The following is a 22,907-nucleotide window of genomic DNA, read 5'->3' as shown; positions in this document are numbered from 1 at the left end:
AAAATAAATAAATAGGGGGCTGGAGAGATGGCTCAGTGGTTAAGAGCATTGTCTGCTCTTCCAGAGGTCCTGAGTTCAAATCCCAGCAACCACATGGTGGCTCACAAACATCTGTAATGGGATCCGATGCCCTCTTCTGGTGTGTCTGAAGACAGCTACAGTGTACTTACATATAATAAATAAATCTTTAAATAAATAAATAAATAAATAAATAAATAAATAAATAAATAGAAACAACCAGACTTGATAGCCCATACCTAAACTCTCAGCAGGCAGGAGACGGTGGCAGGGGCTCACTGTCAAGTTCAAGCCTACCCAGCCTAGTTCACATAAAGTTCAGACTAGCCTGGGCTACATAAAAAATCCTGTACCAAAAAAAAAAAAAAAAGTATCCATGAATCCCTGGTGGAAGGGGAAAAAGTCCCCAAAGTTGACCTGACCTCTACGGGTGTTGTAGCATGTGTCCCCACCCAGTCACCTATCCTCTCCAACACAGACAACTAACTAGTACTTGCTTGATCTCCAGCACCCATATGTAACTCCAGTTCTAGGGGATCCAGCATCCTCTTCTGGCTTCTGTGGGCACCAGTCCCCCACACAGTACACATACATACACACAGGCAAAACACCCATACACAGAAAATAAAAATACTTTTTCAAATATGCTCTTTAAAGAGACTGGGTGGTGGTAGCACCTTCGGTCCCTGGTACCAGGGGCAGGCAGATCTAAGAAATCGTCACCAAAAAGAAGCATCTTGCTGTCTGCAAATGGATGTAGATGGTGCTTGTGAAATTCTTGGGGTGGGCAGCCCACCTGTTCCACTGTGCCTCGGAGCTGGCAAGGAGTCCACTGCCAACAAGGGCTAGCCCTGGCAAGGCTGTGCCCAACCCTGTTTGGGCTCCACCCTGATGCTGAAACTTCGTTGGGGAGCGCTGTGTGTGCCCACCCAGGGGGGTGGGCATGTAGGTCTCTGGTGGTCTTTTTTTTTTTTGGGGGGTTCTTTTTTTCGGAGCTGGGGACCGAACCCAGGGCCTTGCGCTTCCTAGGTAAGCACTCTACCACTGAGCTAAATCCCCAGCCCCCTCTGGTGGTCTTTTTAAGAGTCACTGCAGGTCCCATGCTTCTCAGGTGTTAACTGTTACCTGAGTTTCAAGCTGGCCACGGGGAGTGTGTGTGTGTATGGGGGGGTGACAGAAGGAGCAGAGGATGAGAAAGCAGACTTGGGGGCTGGCACAAGCACAAACCACAGGCTCAATCAGACCTGTGTTGACTTCTGGAGCAAGCACTGTTTGCCATCCGTCTCAGGCTTTATCTGCTAGGGCGGCTGGCACGTTGCCAGCACCCTCTGGGTGAAGGTTTGATTGGCGAGATGGCCCAGCTGTATTCCGTCAGTCCAGATAGTCATTTTCCCTGGGTCTTAGCTTTCTTTCTAAATCATGAGATGTGGGCAGCATAAGGAATCCTTTCTCTCACGCATGGCTTCGAGGTTATTTAGGACCCATTCTCCCAGAGGCAGTTAAAAATGCTTACTGCTCCTACTGAGGACCTGGGTTTACTTTCTAGTACCGTCAGAGGGGATCTAACACCCACTTCTGACCTCTACGGGTCTGCACACACCTGGTACAGACATACACAAGTGTAAGTATACATAAGTCTAAAATAACCATTCACTATTCACTTAATTTTTTGAGACAGGCTTTTATCTATGTATTGTATGTGTGCTACACAGGGTTTCTGGGTAGCCTTGGCTGTCTAGAACTTGCTCTGTAGACTTGACTAGCCTGAAACTCGAGAGATGCACCTGGGGTTGGGGATTTAGCTCAGTGGTAGAGTGCTTGCCTAGCAAGTGCAAAGCCCTGGGTTCGGTCCCCAGCTCCGGGGGAGGGGGGGGGGAGAAATGCACCTGCCTCTGCTTCCAAAGCTTTCTCTACTTTCAAAACTGGAAAGTTGCAATCTCTAGCCATCCCTAAGGTCTCCTCCTCACTCACTAGACCCTGGACAAAGCCTCAGAGGTGTGAATCTGTTGGTCCGCACTGAGCACTTCTCCTGTGTGCTTCTGAGCAATGGCTTTAGGTTCTGTAGCTGAAACGCCTCATGGAAGTCTTCCCCACACACTAAGAGTTTTGGCCCTGAGTTTTCAACATATATGACAAGAACCCACCCGAGGCTCAAGTGACCTGGGGTGAGACACACGTCAAACTTGATTCCCAGCAATGCCCACTGGGCTCACTCGTTACGCTCGATGCTGACTCAACTCTGCTCCAGAGACCCACGGCCTTAGGATCTGGTCCTAGGATTTCGGTAAGGCAATACTGCCTCCTAGTGGCTGGCTGGACAACTGAACCCTCAACTTGTAAAACTGTCACTGTTTTTTGGGGCTAAGGCTGCCTTTGGGAAAACAGCGCAGATATTAACTGCCTGGAATACTAGGAATTGCTGGTGAGTTTGGGACGGAATCCAGCAAGTGTGAAGTACAAAGCTCACTATAAAATCAGTATCGGGGCACTGGGCAGGTAAGTCACTGAGGCATGGAACCTTCCCGGGTCCCGGCAGTCAATCTGATGCTAGTAGCTCTTGGGAACTGATGTGCTGTGCTGGCATCTTATCAGGGCAGCATCTGCTTGCCCAGCCATGTCCTTCCCCCGAGCTCCAGTCCCCTTCTCTTGCCAGTTAGCATTCATTCTGTGTGCATCTCCACTAGCTCTTGCCCTGTAGGCCAACGGGAATGAGCTGAGCACCTGAGCCCTCTCACATTTAGTGAGTTAAGAACTCAGACTCAGATTTTTACCCCCCAGTGCTGAGAACCGAAGTAGGCCTGAAACATGGTGGGAGCCGCTGTTGCTGAGCTGCGTACACAGCCACACTCAGTGCAGAAGACACTGGGGGCTGGCGCAGGAGCTCCAAGTGAGCATGTAAGGGCCTTTCACTGGTGTAGTGGACCCCTATCCTCACAAAGCCCCTGGAGTTCAATCCCATCATGAAAGCTCCTCCAAAGTAATTAATAGTTGTGATTTGTTTTGTTATTTAAAAAAGAGGGGTCGACACCTCTGACTCCTGCGCGGGATACGTGTCGGCTCGGAGATCTCCGTAATAGACCTCGCCTTTGCTTATTACATCTAAAAAAAAAAAGAGGGTCCAGGGCTAGAGAGATGGCTCAGAGGTTAGGAGCACTGCCTGCTCTTCCAGAGGTCCTGAGTTCAATTCCCAGCAACCACATGGTGGCTCACAACCATCTATAATCAGGTCTGGCGCCCTCTTCTGGCCTGCAGGCATACATGCAGGTAGAAAGCTGTATGATGTATACATAAAAAGAAAAAAAAAAAAAAAAAAAAAAAAAAAAGAGGGCCCAAGGGCTGAGGCTGGAGTCAGTCGAGTACCTGCCCACCCAGCATACACCTCGGGTTCAATTCCCCAGCACTGAGTAAGCTAAATTAGGGGAGGAGGTGAAGGCGGGTTCTTTGGCTATGTAGCTGTTTTGAGGCCAGCCTGAGATGACTTTTAAAAAACTGTAATAAACTGGGTGGGGAGGTATAATAAATCTTAACAGTAGAAACCACTCACTTCCATTGCTTCCTAAGTACTTGGTGCTAACATACTCATGTCAGAGCCATCCTGTGGAAAAGCATGACATAGGGGGCTCACTAGGAAAACATTTAGTTTCCTTTCCAGGATCACCACCACCACCAGCAGCAATGGGAACTACTGAATGCTGAAAGCTCTTCTGGTCTGCGCTAGAATCCTTGGGAGCCAGACTCTAGGAAAACAGCAGGGCAGCCTGTGAGCCAGGTCCAGGAGGATGGGATGGGCATTATGGCTCAATGGCAGTTACAGCATGCCCCTTTGTCTCCAACCTTTTCAAGAACCAACAAGTAGGGGTTGGGGATTTAGCTCAGTGGTAGAACACTAACCCTAACCCTAGCAAGGGCAAGGCCCTAGGTTCAGTCCCCAGCTCTGGGGAAAAAAAAAAAACAACCAAGTAACCTGGTCCTGGTAGCTCATTTGAAAGCAGCACACAAGCCCTAACCAAAGATGCTGCCATTGAAGAGGGGGGCAGGAGTGGCAGGGGCAGCATGCTAACACCACTGGCTTACAGGCCAGTCCTTCATCATGTAAAGAACTTAAGTTGTGAGTTGGAGGGGCTGGAGAGATGGCTCAGAGGTTAAAAGCACTGCCTGCTCTTCCAGAGGTCCTGAGTTCAAATCCCAGCAACCACATGGTGGCTCACAACCATCTGTAATGGGATCTGATGCCTTCTTCTGGTGTCTGAGGACAGTGACACTGTGCTCACATAAAATTAAACTTTTAAGATTAACTTAACACAGGTAGTTCTTGTTCTTTCTACTCAGTCCTTTTATTCCTTTCATAAGTTGTGCTAATTCCTTTGTCAGTCCTGGTACAGGTGAAGGTGTCAGATCCTCTAGAGATGAACTTAAACCTTAACAAGCAGCAGTTGTACAGAGAACAGGCAGTACTCGCAACTCTACTCTGCCCTCTCTCCTCCTCCCTCACCAGTGCTATTGAGCCCTGTGGCAAGCATAGCTCATTTATAAAGTGCTGTACATGGATGGAGACACAATACACATAATATACTCCAACCCAGCTTAAAGTCAGTGTCTTTAATAAAAATCTTTTTTGTCCCTCCCCCAAAAGAAAACCAGAAGGCAACAGTCTGGCAGTACAAAAAATATACACTGGAAGAGATGACTTGTCTGGTATCAAAGTCCCATCTGGACTAAGAAAGGCAAAGCCCATTTAAGACAAGGCACTAACGCAGTGACTGGGGAGACTATGGCCGTTTCTCACCTATACATGCAGCACCTTAGACTTCTATAAGCAACACCATTCATTTCTAATTAAGCAGCAACATGCCAGAGTGAGGCTGAGAGTCAAAAACAATTACTAAGATCTCCTGTTCAGCTTCATGCCTCGGTCAGTGCCTATGGTCCAATACAGGGTGGAGATGCCACCATGACACTTAAGGAACCTGGATGGTAAAGGGCGGGCACCTACACCGTGCTGTAAAGTATGTACCTCTGAGGTGACCCACAATGAAAAGAGAATCCCAATCTCAGGTGCCTTTCTCAGTCACTAATAATGACCTCCAGGAAACACCTGCAGTCACCCTAACTTAGTATGACACTCAGAAAACGATCAAGAGTAGCTAATGTGGGGCCCTGGGTTGGTCCCCAGCTCCGGAAAAAAAAAAAAAAAAGAGTAGCTAATGTGACCTACAATTACAAGGAACAGGCTTGACTCCAACCCTACCCTGAAGGATAAAGCGCACTCCTAACAATTAACAGGGAATCTAAAGTATCTTCTTTGAATATGGCTACCTCTTTCAAAGGCTCATGTTGGAACCTTCTGAACACAATTCTCTCCTTTCTTACTGAAATTTATTGTAAAAAGATAACAAATTTTGGGGGATTTATAAGCTTACAGATTGAACCTTGTGCAATGGCATCTTACAAAGACAAAGTCAGTACAGTGGAATCCCAAAAACTATCTCAAAAGAACACATTTAAGGAAACTTAAGCCACGAGACTGTTGCATTATGATTTAATCTAATTGCACACAAAAAACCCCCTGGAACCACAGCTCCTCCAGATTTCTAAGAGAAAAGGTTTACATGCCTCCATATTCAACTGTGCATCATCACAATTAACCAGTGTGGATTTTACATCATGATGGATCAATCTGGAATCCCATGCAACACCTCAAGTTATAAAATGGAACGAATTATAAAATTTTGTTGAATGTCAATGACTTCATGCTGAAGATCAAAGCCACTTTTTAAGGGCAACTTAAAGGATTTACAGTGTGTCATAGATTGGTGCTTTATAAAATGTTAGTCACTAACTGCCATGATCCTGAACTGACTTCCACACCCAAAACATGGCTCTCATAGGTGACAAGCAAAGGGGGGAAAATTCCTTCGCTAACGCAGTGCCTCTCAGTTGTTTCTTACAAAGAACGAACTGGGTAACCAACTGCTTTCCAGGGATAAGAGCAATGGGGGTTCACTCAGCTGACTGCTTACTACACAATTATGCTAGTATTTTATTAATTCAAAAGCACTTTACAAGAAAATATAAGTATGGTTTCCAATAGGAATGTTATACCTGGACTTGATACCAAGCTCACAGATTTTGAGTGTGCAAGGAAAAACAGGCTTTCAAGTTAAACAACAATTTGTAACCAAAACTTTAATCCCAAGGATTCTCACAAACATATTACAAATGACAGCATGAAAAAAAATCTTGCACAGTAACTGAGTTCAGCTCTACAATGTACCCTTAAACTGATAGGACACTGGTATCTTAGTTTTACATTTCCAAATAAAGATGTTAGACAGCTCTGCATCCCCATACAGCAACCAGGAAGGAACCACTGTGAAAACCTTCAGAGTGTGGTTCCTACCCTTTATCTGTTGGTTGTGTTCACAGCAGCCTTTAAAGGCTGCTCACCATTTCACCCACAGTGCCACACTGTGTCTCAGCCACTAGGGGAACTACAGCTTTAGTCCATTTCCGCTAGGTGCTTGACGTCATCAGTACATCACTTCAAACTGGGCAGGATCTAGGTTTATTTCAGTCTATGAAAAACTAAAATTCAAAGAAAATTCAATCTCGCTTAAGGGAACATTGTAAAGTAACAATTCTTAATATCACATGCCTCATATGATCCATTTGAAACCATAGAGAATTACATCGTTTTGTGTGTCACTGTTCCAAGAGACAAAACAAATTTGAACAGCTAAAACATCTTAAAAATGCACCAAGCTTATGAAGTCTCAAACAAAACTTTAATTTCCTGTACATACTCCTGTCAAATGAAGTTATTTCCTGTACACCACTTTTGCCAACTGGTCTTCTATTTCCTTTCATTTGACCTAGATCGGCTAAAAAAACAAAAGAAAAAAATTAAACATTATCTTAGTACACAGATTACATATACATATCTTCAATACTTCAATCATTGATCTTACCTACGAGACCTAGAGAAGGATCGAGACGGCTTGTGATTTCTCTCACGAGACAGAGACCTTTCTCTTCTCCTATCTCTAGAAAGAGACCTAAAGCAAACAGAAGATACATTAGTTTATCAGAAATTCACCTCGAAGAAAGTCTAGCTCAGTCTAACTTAGTGCTGACTGTATGGTACCCTTGTCACTGTAATTACTAGCCAGAGAGTTAAGCTTCCATTTCTAAGAACAGGGCACCAAAACATTTACCTGCTCCGGCTTCGCGAAAAGCTTCTCCTTCTTGGGGATCTAAAAGCAGAAATAGTAAAATTAGACTAATTGTCAATTATTGTATGTGGCGTTGAGGCATTTCCCAACTTTTCAATTTCACTGTTGGGCCCAGTGAATGTGCCGGAGAACTGGCACTCATCGTCCAAAAATAAAAAAAGAAAAGAAAAAAAAAAAAAAAAAGGGCACAGAAGGATTAAGGAACAAAAAGCTCAAGTGAAAAGCAGGTATTCCAACCATGGATTCATTTTAACAAAGAATGCTTCACAGCAGATCTGTCCAATGCAAAACTTCATGTCAAACTAACTCCACTACCCCACAACACCACACCAAAATGTAGTCCCACAAGTAGTTCCAAAAACTGTACCATAAACCAGTATTTGGAACCCATGCAAAACCTTTAAGTCTCTAACAAGACTTAAGTACCAGGTGAATAGTGTAATTTTGTGAAAACGCGGTGGGTGTGGTAAACATCGATGCCATTTAGTGCTACATTAGAACTGCATTTGTGATGTCACATTTAAGAGTGTGTTTAGGCTTATCAAAATTACCGTAGCTTGGCCCACACTTCACCCCCATTTTTTTTTAAACTTTGAAAACTGTTAGTAAAACCATTTAAAGGTGATAGGATTCAACAAAATTTTGCTAGGAAGAAAAGCTGAAATCTGTTAGAGATATTAAATTTTAGTTTGGCATCTCACACATGCACATAAGCTCACTTGAAGGTCTAGTCACATTATGAGTTCCCTATCACCCTTAAAAGTTGTTTCAAGCAATATATTGTACGTTACCATTCAATTATGCACAGCCAGCCTTTGATCCAGAAAAAGAATTACTTTAAGCCGCTTACTCCTTATTTTTAACCAGCAGTAAACTGTATAAGCAGGAAAAACTTACTAGTTTTGGGTTTCAACAAGCTAGAAATGGTGAGGTGAGGCTGCCGGACTGACGGCCAGGAAGAATTTGCTGAAAAGGTTTTGCCAGATGTTGCGTTGGATTTAGTTGGTTGGCGAAGGGGGTGTTGTGGATTTTTCCTGCTTTTTTGTTAGCCGAAGGCTGCTGCTGTAGTTGTTGTGAAGACATTTGGTAAATAAACAGCTGAGCTGATTGGCCAGGAATGTGTGGGCGGTCGAGGTGGCTGCTGCCGATTTGGTTAAGGTTGGAGAGAAGGCTGAGAGAAAACAGCATGCTCGGGAACCAAAGGGCGGTGCAACCTGACGACTGGCCAGCCTGGGTCATGTGAAACGACACCAGCCAAGCTGAATGGGGCGCGCTGGTCACATGACGCTGAAAGGGCTAGTTGACTGGCTAATGCAGATTCAGAGGGTGGTGAGAAGAGACATGATGGTGACTCTGTAACGGGGTTCATTTTTATTAATAGATGGACCAAAAAGCACAAAAAAAATGAAAAACAAGCCATCAGTACAACCATCTCTTAGCTAACAAATACTCTTCATTATGATGGGCAACAGTGTGTTGTTTTTCAAAATAGCAAAAGGGGCAAGATTTTGAACTCCTATCTCCTAGGACTTCACTCACCTGTAAGAGGTAAATTCAGTCCTACAGAAACTATTTTAGAGGCTTGATTTGAGGAGATGAGGAGTTTGTATCCAGGCAATACTGCCTGGTCCAAGAATGATGCCATTTCAATCATAAAAAAACTGAATTCTCTCCTATTTGGGTTTCAAGAACGGATGACTGGGATTACTTTTAAGCCCCCTTTATTGGTCAGTGATTTAAGTTTGTTTCAGAAAGATTTCTACTTTACCAGTTGTAACATTAAAACAGCTGCCTGTTTTGACAACTACTACAATTGTGCTAGTAGAAAACACATTTGTGAAGAGCTAGTTGAATGTCATGTTGATCATTATGGAGCCAAGAAATGGAAAAGGCCTAAATTGAAGTAAAAGGGAAGACTCAGAAAGATGCAACTAGAAGATGAACTAGAAGACAGATCCAAGATAGAAGTTACTAACTACCAACATGGATAATACACCTACAGACAAAGCCAGCACTCAGCACAACTCACATACCCCAAACTACACCCAGCAAATGTTTTGCAGAAACCTCCGATGTCCACGGTAAGTTAAAACCCACCAACAACCTTAGGAAGAAATACCTGCTCCTACTAACTACTCCATTACACCAATATCTTTCTCTAAAAGGTGTTCTCTCAAGTACCTGCGCCGAGGTGGAGGACTCCTCCTGCGGTAATCATCTCGAGGACGACGACCCCAAGAGGGAGGTGGGCCACGATTCCGACTTCTCTTTTCACCATTCGACAGTTCCACTCTTACACGGCAGCCACATAGTGTTCTAAAGAGAAGAGACACTAATCACAAAACTGGCGCTGGTAGTAAGCCTATGTATACCGATCAATCTTGACAATCTCAAGACTTGCTGAAGTTTGTTTGCTAAGTTGTTAAATTTGCTAAACTCCTTTAGAGGTTAAAAGACCCAAACTTCTTAGGTGGGATTTTTAAAAGCAATAAACAAGAAAATTTATTACACATGAAACAGTCTGGCTAGATACAGTGACACACAACCCAGGTTTGACCCTCGGTACCTAAACAGCGACTCATAACCACCCATAATTCTAGTTCCAAGAAATCAAACACCCTCTGGCTTGTGACTAGAAGGAATACATACAGTACAGACATACATACAGACAAAACACACATAAACACATTTTTGTTTTCCCAAATGGGTTCTATGTGGCTGTCTTGCAACTCATTCTACAGACCAGGCTAGCTTTGAACTCAAAGATCCACCTGCCTCTGACCCCCAAGGGCTGGAATTAAAGGTGTGTGCCTCCACTCCTGTCTTTAAAAGTTAAACTAAGACACAACACCCTGTCGCCCTCTGCTACCCCCCTCGAAAAAAAAACACACACAAAACAGTTTTTAAACAATTTTTATGGAGCCAGAGATGGCTCAGAGGTTAAGAGTGCTGACTGGTCTTCCAGAGGTCCTGAGTTTAATGCCCAGCAACTACATGGTGGCTCACAACCGTCTATAATGGGAGTTGAGGGCCTCTTCCAGTGTGTCTGAAGACAGTCACAGTGTACTCATACCTAAATCCATGCACCACATCTGTGCTGAGGAAACCTAACTACTGAGGTATCTTTCCAGTCACTGAACCACTCCTGATTATTGAACTCAATGTTAATTTGAATTTTTTTTGGGGGGGTTCTTTTTTTCGGAGCTGGGGACCGAACCCAGGGCCTTGTGCTTCCTAGGCAAGCGCTCTACCGCTGAGCTAAATCCCCAACCCCCCTTGAATTTTTTACTTTTCTATATAATTCCCTAGGGATTTTAAGGTATTTTGGCTTCCTTATATTATCCCCCTTCCAATACAAGAAATTCCACCTAATAACAGCTGGGTATAGTGGACTATCCTCTCTCTTCATTTGTCCAGAGCCACAACAATGAGTTAATGGCACGTGTGGGCCACTGCTGACAGATCCTACCACATTTCGTTACTGTGACTTATAGGGACAACTGCCCAGCCTGCAGCTCCAGAGCTACTGTCAGTCTCTTTCCACTTAAGGCAACAGGTCACCATTATTCTTGCCTTTAGCTTGCTATGTAAGCAAGGCACCCCGAACATGTCTGTCTCCATGTCCTGGGACTTCAGGCACAAGCTGTGACATCTGACTAAAAGCCCAAAAGCAATTATCACTGTAGATCTAAAACAGCAAAAAGCCACATGTCCTAGAAAATTTAAACCAGGTAAGCTACCTGCTATTAACATTACCTTCCATCTAGCTCTCGGACAGCATCAGCAGCATCTCGGGGATCCTCAAATTCGACGAAAGCAAAGCCAGGAGGGTTTCGAGCAACCCACACACTTCGGAGTGGTCCATAATAGCCAAAAGCCCGTTCTAATTCAGTCTTGTTCCCATTGTTTCCAAGATTACCTACATAAACCTTACAGTCCAAGGGACAGGAATCACGATGCATTTCTGTAATGGAAAAAAAAAGTTTATTTACTCAAGCAACCTACAGTTAAAAATGAATCCCAGGGGTTGGGGATTTAGCTCAGTGGTTAGCAAGTGAAAGGCCCTGGGTTCGGTCCCCAGCTCCCCCCCCCCAAAAAAATCCCAGGAAAGTTTGAAAGTTAAAAACACAAAAACTAGGACTACTGTTAAAGCATGTACTCTGCCTCTCACCCTGTTCTTTTCACTCAGTCAACTCCCAGGAAAGTTTTTAAAAGCCAACAACAGGCATATAAGAAGCCGAATTTGAGGTTGGCTTACATATAAGTTGCAGGCCAGGGCCGGTGTGGCAACATGCCTTTAATATCAGCACTCATGCAGTGTGTGACCAACTCTGAGCTTGTGACTCATTTTCTAGGCCAGCAAGAGCTGAGGGCTACAGTGACTTAAACTGCCCTGGAACTAAGAAAAAAGCAGAAGGATCAAGTATCACTTTTTCTTTTAAAGATAGGATCTCTCAAGTATCCCAGGTCCATCAACCCTGTATGTAATATATAGATGAGGCTTGATGTTTAGCTCCAAATTAAAATTAACAACCAAATAGAATGCGGAGTGGTGGCCTACATCTGTAAGTTTAGCACTCACAGTTCACAGGTGGAGGCAGCTTCTGCTAGACCATCAAAACATCTTAAAACATCAATGATTAACTCCCTCCAACCCCACACAGGACTGCTACTCCTCCCCTCTGAGGCGAGGCAACCATTTTGGCCATTTTACATTGTTGCTCCACATTGTCACTCAATAGTTGGCCCCAAGATATTACAGCAGGAAGTATAAAGATGAACATACCTTCCTTCATTCACCCAGTCATTAAGTTTGAATGAACTATCATATTTGGACCAAACAAGCAATATATAAAAAAAATGCCTCCAAGTTCCAAAAACTAGCCTCAGTTAAGATGCAAGACTACACACTTCAAGCTTCCTTAGGAGAGGTGTAGGAGCGTGCATAAAGGCACAGGAAACCATGCTACCTGAGTTGAGCTATAAGACACACTTCGTGGAAAAAACTACAAATTATCTTCTGACCTTCACTGTGTTGCATATACCAGCCCACAGACACAAAATAAACTGTTTTTAAAAGGCTTCCTTCATTGCGCAGGACCCGTAATTCTAGTCTTAAAAATTAAGATCACAGGGGCTGGGGATTTAGCTCAATGGTAGAGCGCTTACCTAGGAAGCGCAAGGCCCTGAGTTCCGTCCCCAGCTCCGAAAAAAAGAACCAAAAAAAAAAAAAATTAAGATCACAAGTTTGAGGCCAGGCAGGGCTACAGAGTTCAGCCCTGTCACAAATGATTCCAAGATACACTGCCACAAAAGCTTCCTTTAAGAAAGTCAAAAATCTCCAAGCAGCCAAACTGTGTGTTGTGTTGTTTTAGGAAAGTGTCTTACTGTAAGACAGACCAGGACTACAATTGTGCCTCACACACCTGGTTCCATGTGTTTTTCAAACATATGTTCAAAAGTGTCCATGTGGCTCAGTGGTGGGGAGTTTGCTTGCCTAGCTTAATTCCGAGCACGGCGACACAAATGCCAAGCCTACACGTCTCTGCAGCACTACTCCCAACACCGAGGGCGGTGCCAATCTGATGACCACCAGGAGACGGAGATGCAGATTGTGCCACAGTATTCGGGAACACACTGCCCATTGCTACTAAGTATCAAAATCTCCACTATTCTAAAACCACAAAAGGCCATTACAATTATGAAATGCCCAAAATGGAAAACCCAGATAATTCAAAGGCTTCAATGAAGACCTTTAGCTTTTAAAAGACAAGTGTAGTAGTAGGACCACATGCATCCCTATCTTTAATACTGAAGAAAATCTGTTGTGGTAATCCCAAGGAGTGGCAGGTTCCAGACCAGTCTAGTTAACAGGGAGTTCTTAGGCCAGGGCTAAAGAGAAAAAAAAAACCAACAACCCCCAACCCCAGGAGCTAAAGCATAGCCTGGGACTGCATGAGACCCTGTCTCAAAAATTAAGTACAGGGTGGTGATGGCGGCCAACATCTTTAATCCCAGCCTGGTCCCCCCGCCAAAAAAACCTCAGCCTGGGCCACAGCGAGAACTGTCTCAGAAACAAACAAAAATAAATATCTTTGAACCACACAAAGTTTCTACAACATCCTGTATGTATTAAGAACTACCAAAGCGGGGTTGGGGATTTAGCTCAGCGGTAGAGCACTTGCCTAGCAAGCGCAAGGCCCTGGGTTCGGTCCCCAGCTCCGAAAAAAAGAAAAAAGGAAAAAAAAAAAAAGAACTACCAAAGCTAGGAAGGTACGCATGCCTGTGGCTCTAACTAGGCCGGAAGAATGACAGTTTTGAAGTCAGACTGGTAAAGTGAGCCATCTTTTAATAAAAAATAAGTGCATAAAAGTCTATCTTGAGGGCTACTACGAATTCAATGCTTGGAACCACACACCCTAAAATCGTGCGTAAAACAATTTTTACTAAAAGGACGCTTATGCTAGAGCATACAGACAACCCTTGAGAAGTCTTCAACTTCACACTTCCGAAGTGAAAAACCTACCTAATAAGCCATTTTAACTCTTTCCAACTATACATCGTACTGTTCTAAAACCGATTATCAAACCAAAAAATTTAGTTTACGCATCCTATTTTGCCGTGACCCCACCCTATGCCCAAGAGGACCGTTTCGCATTCCGCGAAAATTAAAAAAAAAGCACAAATGAAACTCAACCCATCCATCCCCGTTTTTCACACCTGTTAAAAGCAAACACGTCGAAGAAAAACTCAACTTGAACCAGAATTTACATTAAGACACAAAGCCCGAGTACAGCAGAGTTTTAAAGGAAAGATCTGTGCATAAAAACAAGATTCTTAAGACACTATCACAAGAAAACCAGGAGCAAGGAAAAAAAGGCGCCATCAAACTAAAGGCCGCGACATGGAAAATTCAGTTTAAGATTCCCCCCCCCCCTCTTCGCACTCGAGGCCGGAGCAAACCCTCGCCGAAGCTTCCTCCAGTGGACAAATGATAAGTGCCGGATTTATAAGCCTGGAAGCATCTTTGGCATTGACCGGTGCCCCAGCCGCCGCCCGGGACCGAACGTCACAAAATGGCGGCGGCGCCCCTTTGTCTCAACCTGGCGCCGCCATTGCGCCCGGCCCCACCTCGACTCTGCGAAACTCCACCTCCGTCCCTCCGTTCGCCGGCCTCTTACCGAGATCCTAGATTCAAAAGGCCCAAGCTCAAATCCTAACGCTCCGACAGGCCCACCCGGTTCCCTCTGGCACTGCTTCCAAAGATGCTCTCTCTCCCGCGGCGTCCACGAAATGGCGGACCACCGCCGTCCCCTCGCCCTATTTATAGCGCCCTGTTCTGTCACGTGACCTGACCAGCTCGCCCAATCAGAGGCGGCGCAGACCGTGACGTAAGGGCTACAAACGCTGCGAGAAACCGCGGTTACTGGGAGCGCGCGCCGGCCGTTCCGTCAGGTGGGTAGGGTACGCGCGGTGGCGCGAGCTCGTCGCCGCGTGCCCGCCGGTCCCGGCGTTGCCGCGCTCGGCTGGGCCATTCCCTAGAGCCACGCAGACCCCCCTCTCCTCCACTTCCGCTTAGGCTGCAGCTGTATAAAGCTGCGCGGGCCTTGCCGCCATTACTCTCTAGCGTTTGCGACTGCGGCCCTAGGCTCGGATCAGAGTGAAACGTGCACTCTTCCTTCTTAGTTGTCCGCCATCCATGGCCAGAGCATCGCAGACCAACGAGCCTAAGAGTCGTTCCCAAGGTCACCGAGCGGTGGGCGACCCGACTGGTACCCCACGGTGCCCGGCTCGGCTCGGATGCAGTGTAGAGCCTGCAAAGTTAGCCCAACTCTTGTTTTCCCGCCTCTCGCCAAAACCGCGCGCGCGGCAAATGCGACTTCGTGAGGCCGTATGAAAAAAAAAAGACAAACGGTCACCGGGACCACTTTCACCGGAGGAGAGGAAGGTTCTGGAGAGGTTGCCTTTAAGCTCTGCGCACGTAGTTCCGCCATGCAGATGCTAGGAGGGGCACCTGCAGCCTTTGCAGAGGCTTTGCTCCGACTGCCAGGCCTCTGGGTCTCTCTGGGCCTCTACACACAGACCCCAGAATAGCTGAGTACCCTCTTTTGACCAGCCGCAAAGTTTGCCCCAGCTCCCAGTTATCCTCGGCCTACCTCTGCTCAGACTAGTCTGAATTATTACGGAGATTTACTTATTCCTGCTTCCAAGAAAAGTCAAAATATTAACCAGTTTTTCAGACTCAGAACTCTGATGCCTTAGTTCTCCTATGGGAAAGGGAAGGGGGGGTGAGGGGTGGGAGGTGTAGGTGTTGTTAAACCTGTTTGTCTTATGGCCTTCAGGAGAGAGACTCTAGCAAAACGTCATTTCCTTCTAGATTTTTTTTTCTTTGTGGGTTAGCCATACCCAGTATAGTAGTTAGACTGATCTGACGCCCTTTTGCCTGTTTTTTTCTCCTCCCTGCCCCATAATCTCAGCTCTTGGCCCTAAGGAATGGGAGGTGAAGATTATTTTCATACATTTCAGTGAGTTCTAGGCCAGAATGAACTTCATGAGATCCTGTCTAAAAGCAACCAAAAAAAAAAAAAAAAAAAAAATCTGATGTATCTAAATGATTCGTCATAGTCTCTGTTCCAACATATTTGTTGTTGTTGTTGTTTATAAACCAAACAAGTAATCCCAGCACTCAAGAGGCAGAAAGCAGGACCTGAGTTTTGTTCCCAGAACCCACATCAGGTGTCTCACAATTATCTGTAACCCTAGGGTCTGGGGATCCAATGCTCTTGAGATCCAGTGTCCTTTCTGGCCTCTGTGGGCACCTGTACATATGTGACAGACACATCATGAATAAATATAGTTTGGCTGTGGATTAGTTTTTGTTTTGAAATTTTTTTCTTTTTTTTTTTTTTTTTTCGGAGCTGGGGACTGAACCCAGGGCCTTGCACTTGCTAGGCAAGCGCTCTACCACTGAGCTAAATCCCCAACCCCTTTGAAATTTTTTTTAACGTTTTGTTGATTCTTGGTGAATGTCATATCTTCCACTTGGTTTGTTTTTGTTTTGAGTTGGTCTCACTATGTAGCCCTGGCTGTCCTGGAACTCACTACATAGACCAGGCTGGCCCCGGAACTCAGACCATCTGTCTGGATTAAAAATATACTCAGCCACCCACCCAGCTTAAAAGTACTTCTCAAGTGCTGGGCCCTTAACACTTCAAGACAAAGCAACACAAAGAAGAGTTAGTTTGACTGTTTTGTTTTGGGGTGTGTGAGTGTGTGGTTTTCTTTGAGTCGTGTTCGTGTAGCCTAGGATGGCTTCAAACCTGCTATAAAGCTAAGACTGACCTTTAAGCTTTCATTCCTGATGACAAGAGTGTGCTACCATTCCTGGCTTTGCTTGGTCTAACCTACTACCAGTCTGTCTGCTTCTCTGTGGGCCTGCTTTGCTTGGGGTTTGAGTTGAACCCAAGACTCCACACACAGTAAACACAGCTTCCTACACTGAGCCTTTATTGCCCCCCCCCCCCATTTTGGGGTTTTTCCCAACAGGGTTTCTCTGTGTAGCCCTGGCTGTCCTGGAACTCACTCTATAGACCAGGCTGCCCTCAAACTCAGATCCACCAGCCTGGATCTGCATCCTAAGTGCTGGGATCAAAGGCGTGTGAAAGCTCAGCTGCCATGTTTTGTCTTAAACAATGGGAAATAACATAGGTTCCTACTGCAGAAGTAAAGGCCGGAAATACCTAAAAGATGACTTCACCTTTTCGTTTGAAATTGTTCTGAGGCTTCCAATCATTGTCCGTTAATTATCTGCTTTCTCCTGATCGGGTGTCTCCAGCCTGGGACTTTTCTGAATTCTTTTGATTAATTCTACAGTCCAGGCTCCACCCCACCACCATCTTTCCTCAGACGCACCCCACGCCCCACCCTATCCCCATACAAGTAATTTTATTTATTTATTTATTTCATGTATATGAGTAGGCTGCTGTCCTTGACACACCAGACGAGGGCATCGGATCTCATTACAGATGGTTGTGAGCCACCATGTGGTTGCTGGGAATTGAACTCAGGACCTCTGGAAGAGCAGCCAGTGCTCTAACCACTGAGTCATCTCTCCAGCCCACTACAAGTAATTTTTAACCATCCCCCAACCCCGAGATTTACTTGACCTGTAAAATGTAACTGTCACTCTTGATAGTACTCAAAACTCAAGCATTATTGTTCAGCCTTTCCCCAGCCCCAGATACTGCCCACCCCACCCCACCCCTACCCTGCCAGGCTCCAATTCATATAGGGAACCCAAAGGAGCACAGGATAACTCTACTGCTTTGCCCCCTGAGGCTGCTCAATTCTGGAGTGTCCTAAGAGTTTTTCCTCTGTTGATTTCAGCTTGGTCCTCCCTCCCTGTGGGTGGCCAGGGTCAGCTGTGGGTTACCTTATTTGGTTCTCAGAGGAACCTAGAAAAGGATTCAGGCTAGAAAAACGTGCTGGAGAAATGAGTCAATTCAAGCCAGACTAAAAATATATATACATACATATATATATATATATATATATATATATATATATTTGTATATCTCTATCTATACATACACACACACACACACACACACACACACACACACACAGGTTTTTCGGAAGCTGTCTCAGGCAGACAAGTTCACCAGCCCCTAGGAAGGAAGCCAGAGAAGTTGCCACAGGGAAGGAGATAGAAGGGAGAGGGAAGAAAAGTTGAGTGTGCAGAGAGGGTGGGGGGAAGGGGAAAGGAGAAGAGGGGGCGGTGGAGGAGGAGGAGGAAGAAGAGGAGAGGAAGAGGAAGAGGAGACAAAAATGCCTGGGTTATACAGCAAAGAGCCTCTAAGGCAAGGGCAGCCCAGCCCCTGGGCTGGAAAGTTCAGACTTGGGGGATAGGATATGCCAGGTAGGGACTGAGGGATGCTGGGATGCAGGATCCAGGTCCGCTTTACTATGTAAAATATGCACCTCAGTCCCTTGTCCCGGGTCTAAAGCCCAGCAGTTCTTTGAGCTGGGGAGGTCAGACTTAGTAGAGTGGGGACTCTTTGTTTTATTAGTCCAGTTTCATGCTTGGCCAGTCACAGGCAAAGCAGGTCTGACCTCAGGAACAAGCAGCTGGAGCCAGGCAATGACAAGGCTCTCCGTGTCTAACTCTGTGCTTTGTAAAATGTTTGTCTTGATTCGGTTCCCAAGGTTCTAAAGCTTGCACACCAACCCACCCCCTTGAGGTTTCTCTGGGTAGCCCCGGCTATCTTTCCCCATTGCCTGCTAGTGTAGGAAATTCTCCAGGTTCCACCCTGGGCCTCCTCCTAACTGATCTGTGTTGCTGAATATATATATATGGCCCCCACTTTGAATATGTAGCTGAGGATGACCTTTAACTGTTGAGGCTAAGATTTTGGAAAAGAGCCAGTAGTCAACTTTCTTTCTTCCTTTTTTTTTTTTTTTCTTTTTTTCGGAGCTGGGGACCGAACGAACCCAGGGCCTTGCGCTCGATAGGCAAGCGCTCTACCACTGAGCTAAATCCCCAACCCCCTTTCTTCCTTTTTTTAAGATTTTATTTATTTGATGTATGTGAATACACTATAGCTGTCTTCAGACACACCAGAAGAGGACATCGGATCCCATTACAGATGGTTGTGAGCCACCATGTGATTGCTGGGAATTGAACTCAGGACCTCTGGGAGAGCAGTCGGTGCTCTTAACCACTGAGCCATCGCTCCAGCCCTCTTCCTTTCTTTCTTTCTTTTTTTTTTTTTTTTTTTCGGAGCTGGGGACCGAACCCAGGGCCTTGCGGTTGCTAGGCAAGTGCTCTACCACTGAGCTAAATCCCCAACCCCTCTTCTTTTCTTTCTTAAGATAGGCCTTCCCTATGTAGCTCAGGCTGGTTTTGGTGGCTTGCATAGTCTTGCCCCGGGAGTGGCACTATTTGGTGTGGCCCTGTGGGAGTAGGTGTGTCACTGTGGTCGTGGGCTTTAAGACACTCATCCTGGAAGCCAGTCTTCTGCTAGCAGCCTTCAGATGAAGGTGTAGAACTCTCAGCTCCTCCTTCCTCGTGGCTCCTGGATGCCGCCATGGGACTGAACCTCTGTAAGCCACCCTCAATAAAATGTCATCCTTTATAAGATGTGCCTTGGTCACGGTGTCTGTTCTCAGCAGTAAAACCCTAAGACTAACCGGTCTTGGAGCTGAGAGACCATACTGTCTTGTTGGATAATCTTCATTATTAACATGACTGGATTTAGAATCACCTCAGAGCTGGGCAGTGGTGGGACATGGCTTCAATCCCAGTACTCAGGGGGCAGAGCCAGGCAGATCTTTGTGAGTTCAAGGCCAACCTGGTCTATATATTGGAGTTCCCGGACAGCCAGAACTAAACAGAGAGATTCTGTCTCAAATGAATAAATGAATAGACAGACAGACAGACAGACAGACAGACAGACAGACAGATCACCACAGAGAGCTGGGAAAGGTAATTCAATGATAGAGGGTTTATCTAGTGTGTAAGAAGAGGTCCTGTGTTCAATCCCAAACCACAGAATAAATACATAGATAAATCAAATGAGAAAGCTTAAAAATCGCCCTGGAAATGGGTGAGGCACTCCTCAGAATATGTGTCTATACCGGTAAATCCAGAAGCCCCACTAGATTTGAGTAGCACTGGCCATCCATGGGCTGGGGCCCTGCCCCTATAAAGTAAAGGGAGAGCCCCAGCACTCCCTTCTCTGTGCCTCCTGCCCACTGAGAGAAGCTCCCTGGGGCAAACATTCCCATCACCAGGGTGCTCTGCCTCACAGCAGGCTCAGAAACATGCAGGCAAGTGACCAGGGACTGAACCCTCTGAGACTTGCAGCCAAGTTAAACAAACCCTCGTCCAAGCTGTCCCATCATCAACTATTTCTCAACACTGAAGCAAAGGTAACACCAACCCCCTGATTAGAATGCCATCCAGTGAGCGTCTACGCCCAGGACAGTTATTACAAACATTTAACCAGCTTCCATGGGCACTGATCAACATGTGCTTGGGAGGGTCCCAAGATGCTGGCTGCAAGATCTGCACCGGTTTGGGTGGGTCTCACCCAGCAGCTCTCTACCAAGAACACCCGGCTCCCCTGCTCCAGCCTTGCACCTGGTTGGGGGTGGGGGGAGGGATTGGTCAGTGTGTGTGTGTGTGTGTGTGTGTGTGTGTGTGTGTGTCCCAGCATCTGGCAGACAGGACACCGGCAGCCTTGCCTAAGGACAAGGACTCTCTTTGCACTCATTCCAGCCACGCAGCTGGGAAGCTGACCATCTGGCAGGCCAGCAGCTCTCAGGCGGTTAGAAGACAGTGAGCCCTTATCACCACCCATGGCGACTTCTTCTTCGCCCTCTTCATCCCACATTGCAAGAGGAAGGAGGAAGGTGGCTCAAGTGAGTGAGGATTAAAACAGAGTTCTGAAAACTCGTAATTAAAGGGCATTTTAGCCTGAGGTTCAGTGGGCCTGACTCCTGGGGTAACAGCAGCCTCTGTGCATGGGACGCGGTACTGGTACTGTTGGGGAGGGCTAAGTCATCCTGCAGAGATAAAAACAGAAACATAAAACCTGGGGTGGGGGCAGGGTGGAGTTTGTGGGTGGGGCGCCTGTCTGGCATGCACTGGCTTGAAGTCTAGATTGCAGGGACTGCGTGTGCACGAGTGGCCCATCACTTGTCCATCAAGATGTAAAGTGTTCCAAGGCAGGTTGGGCCACAGTGAGACCCCTAGAGAATGCTCAGTCAGTAGAGGTACCCGCTGCCGAGCCTAGGAACCCGAATTAACCCTATGACCCATGTGGTAGAAAGAGAGAAGCAGCCAAATCCCACAATGGGTCCTGGGACACATGCGCCCACATACAGTAAATGTAATTTTCTTTTTCTTTTTTTCGGAGCTGGGGACCGAACCCAGGGCCTTGTGCTTGCTAGGCAAGCGCTCTACCACTGAGCTAAATCCCCAACCCCAAATGTAATTTTCTTAATCAAGAGAAAAAGAATGAGAGGCCCGTGAGGTGGCTCAGCTGTTAAGAGTACTTGTTGCTTTTGCAGAGGAGCAGAGTTCTGTTCCCAGCATCCACATCTGGCTGCTCACAACCGCCTGCAACTGCAGCTCCTGTGGTGGGGGCGGGTTGTCTAATCTCTTTAGTTAGGGAGTGGGTGGGGCTGGAGAGATGGCTCAGCGGTTAGAGCACTGACTACTCTCCCAGAGGTCCTGAGTTTGAAAGGAAAATTATACGAATTTAAGGTTTAAAAATATAAAATTAAAAGAGTAAGCCCCAAAAGCCACAAACTCAGGGCTAAGCCCTGCCGCCAGGAATAGCAGGCCATAAAGATAAAGAAAAGGAATGCAAAAACCAGCTCAGGCTGTCGAGGACTGACCCATAAACCATCCAAAGACATCCCCCCAGCTTACTCAGAGTCATACTTTAACCAGATGTCCTCCAGACCCTGATAAGCCCCTACTTATACTTTCTAGCCATTGTGTCCTACAGAGAGCACTCCAGGAAACCTGCGGGAGGTGTTTCAAATACAAATGCTTCATCAATTTTGACAAACTTTTAAAAATAATGAGGACCTAAAGACCCAACTGTTCTCCTGATTTAGTAGCTCTGTTCCAGGAACCAGGGGGCCATAAAACCTTTTGGCATCCCCTTATCTCCTAGAGCCATAAAACAGTCCTGTAACTTGCAGTGCATTCCCCTTTGACATCCCCCCATCCCCTGGTGCTCACAGCCTCTGCCTTTAAATACTCTTTCTCCCAGCCTCTGTCTCCTGCGTGGGATATGTGTCGGCCCGGAGATCTCTGTAATAGGTCTCTGTAATAAACCTCGCCTTTGCTTATTACATCCAAAATGGTCTCTCTGTGTCTGGGGTCCGAGATTTCCCAAGACTTGAGTTAGGGTCTCTCTGCGTGGGGTCTTTCAAGTTCAAATCCCAGCAACCACGTGGTGGCTCACAACCATCTGTAATGAGATCTGATGCCCTCTTCTGGTGTGTCTGAAGACAGCTACAGTGTACTTATATATAGTAAATAGAGTTTTTTAAAAAAATTAGGGACGGGTAACAGGGCTGGGGAGATGGAGCAGTGGGTAAAGGCTTCCAAAAGCTTCCAAAGCACAAGGACTTGAGGTCATTTCCCCACTTCTCACCTAAAAGCCTAGTGTGGTCATGTGTGCTTGTGTGACCTCCTAGTAGGAGGACAACACATCAGGGAGTTTAGAAACCCCCTGGTCCGCAAACCTGGCAGCAATGGTGAACTCTGGGTTCAGTGAGAGACCTTGGCTCAAGGGAATAATGTGGAGGACTGTAGGGCAGGGCACCCAGTATCCTCTGGCCTCCAGGTGCGTGAGGCCACACACTCAAGCACACGCCTACACTCGAATTGTTAAACCAAAGCTGGGTAATGATTATGCCTGGGTTGGATTTTGTTGTTGTTTGTTGGTGGTGGTGTTGTTGTTATTGGTTTTAGTTTTCGTTTCTGTTTTTGAGACAGGGTCTCTCTATAACCCTGGACCTCTTTGTCCCAGAAGTCTATGTGTAGACCAGGCTGCCTCTACCTCCATTGTGCTGGGATTAAAGGTGAGCGCTGCCGCCACGCCCAGCTCATGATACCTGTGGGGTTTTTTTTTTGTT

At 46.1% G+C, this 22,907-nt stretch overlaps 1 protein-coding gene and 1 long non-coding RNA gene across 3 annotated transcripts; one reads left to right on the top strand and one right to left on the bottom strand.

Annotated features, from left to right (window-relative positions):
- Positions 1-4,597: 4,597 nt before the first annotated feature.
- On the bottom strand, positions 4,598-14,586 carry Srsf3 (serine and arginine rich splicing factor 3). Of its 2 annotated transcripts, NM_001047907.4 has the most exons (6): positions 14,432-14,530; positions 11,007-11,214; positions 9,432-9,566; positions 7,233-7,271; positions 6,987-7,073; positions 4,598-6,899 (listed from the first exon to the last, which is right to left on the bottom strand). In NM_001047907.4, exons 2-6 carry the CDS (start codon positions 11,210-11,212, stop codon positions 6,872-6,874), a joined length of 495 nt encoding a protein of 164 aa, NP_001041372.1. In that variant the 5' UTR covers positions 11,213-11,214; positions 14,432-14,530; the 3' UTR covers positions 4,598-6,871. The 2 variants fall into 2 exon arrangements, with proteins under 2 accessions (NP_001041372.1, XP_063135298.1); XM_063279228.1 differs by lacking the exons at positions 4,598-6,899; positions 6,987-7,073; positions 7,233-7,271 and adding an exon at positions 7,319-8,603 and having other exon boundaries at positions 14,432-14,586.
- A 58-nt stretch (positions 14,587-14,644) lies between these two features.
- Positions 14,645-22,127, top strand: LOC134483866 (uncharacterized). Its single transcript, XR_010061021.1, has 2 exons — positions 14,645-14,705; positions 20,530-22,127. It is a non-coding gene; the product is annotated as an uncharacterized LOC134483866 (long non-coding RNA).
- The last annotated feature ends 780 nt before the right edge of the window (positions 22,128-22,907 follow it).

Source organism: Rattus norvegicus, chromosome 20, assembly GCF_036323735.1.
Source record: "Rattus norvegicus strain BN/NHsdMcwi chromosome 20, GRCr8, whole genome shotgun sequence".
Lineage (NCBI taxonomy): Eukaryota > Metazoa > Chordata > Mammalia > Rodentia > Muridae > Rattus > Rattus norvegicus.
Note: the sequence above shows the minus strand (reverse complement) of the source record. Positions and strands in the feature narration are given on the sequence as shown.

What these genes read in the sequence shown, in the direction of transcription:
- Srsf3 (NM_001047907.4), bottom strand. Translation starts at nt 11,212, where the DNA reads ATGCATCGTGATTCCTGTCCCTTGGACTGTAAGGTTTATGTAGGTAAT. An exon ending in AGTCCTCCACCTCGGCGCAG is followed by an intron (nt 7,272 to 9,431) that starts GTACTTGAGAGA and finishes TTCTGCTTTTAG; the next exon opens with ATCCCCAAGAAGGAGAAGCT. An exon ending in TTTTCGCGAAGCCGGAGCAG is followed by an intron (nt 7,074 to 7,232) that starts GTAAATGTTTTG and finishes TGTTTGCTTTAG; the next exon opens with GTCTCTTTCTAGAGATAGGA.